The 748-nt window shown below is 36.5% G+C and overlaps 1 protein-coding gene across 1 annotated transcript; it reads left to right on the top strand.

Annotated features, from left to right (window-relative positions):
* Nucleotides 1–27: 27 nt before the first annotated feature.
* On the top strand, nucleotides 28–742 carry LOC111389815 (amino acid transporter AVT1J-like). Its single transcript, XM_023014793.1, has 3 exons — nucleotides 28–54; nucleotides 146–592; nucleotides 698–742. Exons 1-3 carry the CDS (start codon nucleotides 28–30, stop codon nucleotides 740–742), a joined length of 519 nt encoding a protein of 172 aa, XP_022870561.1.
* The last annotated feature ends 6 nt before the right edge of the window (nucleotides 743–748 follow it).

Genomic DNA, 748 nt, shown 5'->3' on the forward strand with positions numbered 1-748 from the left:
GCAGTTTTTCCGACGCTTTGCAGTTCCATGAAAAATAGAAGCAAATTTCCTAAGGTAAATTGTACCAAAATACTGCAAAAATCGACTTTCACAAACTCTATATACCCTTTGAGTATCTAAATTTTATGTACCTTCCTTTTCACAGGTTTTGCTTATATGCTTTACATTAAGCACTATCAACTATGGAACAATGGCAATCTTGGGATATGCTATGTATGGAGGAAATTTGATGTCCCAGGTAACTTTAAATCTTCCAATGAAAAGCATTAGTTCCAAAATTGCAATCTATACTACGCTGATAAATCCTGTAACCAAGTATGCCATCATTGTTTCACCAATTGCAAGTGCTCTAGATGAAGCATTGAGTTCGCATAGTAGTAAACTAGCAAGAAGACCAGCAAGATTGATCATAAAAACAGTTTTGGTGATCAGTACAACTGTTGTGGCGTTAGTCATTCCATTTTTTGGAAGTATAATGGCATTTATTGGCTCGTTTCTTAGCGTCAGTGGCTCGATCTTGATTCCATGTCTATGTTATTTGAAAATCGATAAAACTTCTCGAAGATTTGGAACAGAGTTGATCATCATCGTGGTAATTCTGGTTTTAGGTTTTTTTGTGGCCGTGATGGGAACCTACATGTCCGTAAGAGATATTTTAAAAAATGCCAATACAAAATGAATATACTATTGTCTATAGTTGTACGATGATGGCCATCTTCCTGGTGGTAGCACCGGATGGTGATCCCAA

The sequence above is a fragment of the Olea europaea genome, unplaced genomic scaffold (assembly GCF_002742605.1).
Source record: "Olea europaea var. sylvestris unplaced genomic scaffold, O_europaea_v1 scaffold6258, whole genome shotgun sequence".
NCBI lineage: Eukaryota > Viridiplantae > Streptophyta > Magnoliopsida > Lamiales > Oleaceae > Olea > Olea europaea.

Bases quoted from the DNA above. Each gene is read 5' to 3' on its own strand.
- LOC111389815 (XM_023014793.1), top strand. From the start codon at position 28: ATGAAAAATAGAAGCAAATTTCCTAAG. The intron at 55-145 runs GTAAATTGTACC...TCCTTTTCACAG, and splicing joins ATAGAAGCAAATTTCCTAAG to GTTTTGCTTATATGCTTTAC. The intron at 593-697 runs GTAATTCTGGTT...TATTGTCTATAG, and splicing joins CAGAGTTGATCATCATCGTG to TTGTACGATGATGGCCATCT.